Source organism: Ursus maritimus, unplaced genomic scaffold (genome assembly GCF_017311325.1).
Source record: "Ursus maritimus isolate PB19 unplaced genomic scaffold, ASM1731132v1 scaffold_4, whole genome shotgun sequence".
NCBI lineage: Eukaryota > Metazoa > Chordata > Mammalia > Carnivora > Ursidae > Ursus > Ursus maritimus.
Window position 1 is genome coordinate 87885518 of NW_024426552.1, and position 2377 is coordinate 87887894.

Sequence of the window (2377 nt, forward strand, 5' to 3'; positions counted from 1 at the left end):
TGTATGACCACAAGAAATAATGGAAAGTAGAAGTTGCTTATGGACACATTAAGAGAAAAAAATTGATTTATTTTGGCTGAATAGACGGACTCATGAGCTTGTCTTTGGTGAGGAAAGGAACTGTCCTGAGAATGAGGCATGATGCTGGCAGCTTTAGTGCACGATCTTGGACCACTGACTCCAATGAAGCCCTTATGCCCCTTTGGGAAGAGGGATTAAGATAATAATTTACCTTACAATGTTGACTGTAACATATAAACTTGCCCGGAGTTTTTAAAAATGACTTCTGATGGAGGAATTTTGAACTTTTTGGGATTCTGCTCTTCCTACCAAGGATTTCTTAATAATTTTTTTTTTAAACCTAGACATAACACATCTTGGTGATTTTATAAACCTAACTCCAATGTGTAAAATCTGCTGAGTCATAACCCCAGTCTCACTCATATGCAGTTCAGGGAAGTACAAGTGTGCCTCAGGGTGGCGGCATTCAGATAGAACCAGTTGTCACCAGCAAGGCCCCAAGACCGACCTTTACCACTCACCCGCTTACACCCATCAACCTTTGCCCCACATTTTCTTCAAACTCTTCTTTCCAGCTTATCTCTTAACAAAAGACCCTACAGGCATAACATATTGTGATGGAACTGAAACTGCCACCTCCCCCGCCCCCAGCAAGTAGTAATGACTGCCCAGAGAAGAGCTCTGGTGGCCCAGACCACCCAGGCCGGTTTGAGCTAAGTTCCCCAGTGTGCCTGCACAGTTAGACTTGGAATGACTTCTGGAATGACTGACAGTGACCTTCCTCTCATTACACTACTAAAATCTCTGCCCCAGGAGGACCGCTAGCCTCACTTACATAACATGCAATGTATGTATAACATTTTTCCTTAGGGCGCATGCTCGACCTTGGGCCTGCTTCTAAATACGAGTCTGTGAGGTTGGCAGATTGCGCAGACCCCGCCAAGAGGAAGCCTCCAGACCTTCGGCAAGAAGAAGGAGGAGCTGCTTATGCAGCTGGAAGACCCGAAGGTGGAGCTGTCCCAGCGACTTGTCACCAACGTTGGCAGTGTGGCTTCCAAGCTCTCCAAGATCCCAGCTGTGTGCGGATCTGTTGCCTGTGTTCTCACCGTCATCAACCAGACTCAGAAAGAGAACCTCAGGAAATTCTACAAGGGTAAGACGTCTAAGCCCCTGGATCTGCGGCCCACGAAGACACATGCCACGTGCCGCCGGCTGAATAAGCTCAAGGAAAACCTGAAGACCAAGCAGCAGCTGCGGAAGGAGCGTCCATACTCGCTGTTCAAGTACATGGTCAAGGCCCGAGCACCAGCATCAATAAAACACAAACTGAGAAAGAAAAATAAAAGAGTGCCCTACCTCAATCTTCAGCCTAGATTCACCCTTCCCTGGGGAGTCACAGCTTTGGAAGTTATTCCGCCTAATCTCATTTGCCGCAAATAAAGTTTACACTGTGGGACAACTCACGTGGTATAGTCTCTCTGTGGCTCACCGAGGAGTGAACTCATGTTCATTGGGTCATACTATCACCACAGGCTAGAGTCACTTTTGGGCTAAGTGAGTATGTATCAGTGTCTTAAAATATTAAAATAATATTTTAGTTCTATTACTGTGAAACAGATCACCGTAAGTTTCGCAGCTTAAAGTAGCACCCTTTTGTTGGACCACAGTTTTGTAGGTCAGAAGCTCAAACATGACATGGCTGAATTCTCCGCTCAGGGCCTTGCAAAGCCGAAACCAAAGTGTTGGCCTGCTCTATTTTCATTTGGGGGTTGTGGGAGAAAGTTCGTTTCCGTGTTCTTTGAGGTTGTGGACTAAATGCAGTGCTTTGTGGTGTTAAGACTGAAGTCTCTGTTACTTTGCGGGCTGTCATCTGGGGGCTGCTGTCTAGCCTATCCCAAAGACTGCCAGCGTACTTTGCTGCATGGCCCATGGTTTATTTGCAAACCCAGCGATGGGGAATCTTGTTCAGTCTCTGACTTCAGGAAGAGCCCAGTCCTTTTTAAGGGCTCTCCAGATTAGGTCAGGTTCACCTAGAATAATCCCTTTTCCTTAAAATCAGCTGTCCCATATAATATACCTAATAATGGGAGTTAAACCCATCATATTCACAGTTTCACGGGTTATGCTGGCTATATGCAGTGGGTATCTTGGGGGGATCATCTTAAAATTATGCCTACCACAGGTAGGACAGTATCTCTTTTTCACCTAAATGTAGGTGGTTAAGTCTACAATGGCCTATAGTTCAAGCAAAGAAATCATCATTCTAGTGTTCAACCTGTTTCTACCTGTCACTGCCCTCCCTTCCCAATGACTGTGAAAATTGCCAAACTATGACACAACATTAGGCAATGGTTCC

The 2377-nt window shown here is 45.6% G+C and overlaps 1 protein-coding gene across 1 annotated transcript; it reads left to right on the forward strand.

Moving 5' to 3' along the window:
• Positions 1–681: 681 nt before the first annotated feature.
• Positions 682–1461, forward strand: LOC103676203 (60S ribosomal protein L35-like). The gene is made up of 2 exons (XM_040621739.1): positions 682–723; positions 946–1461. The coding sequence occupies exons 1-2, from the start codon at positions 682–684 to the stop codon at positions 1459–1461; spliced, it is 558 nt and encodes a 185-aa protein (XP_040477673.1).
• The last annotated feature ends 916 nt before the right edge of the window (positions 1462–2377 follow it).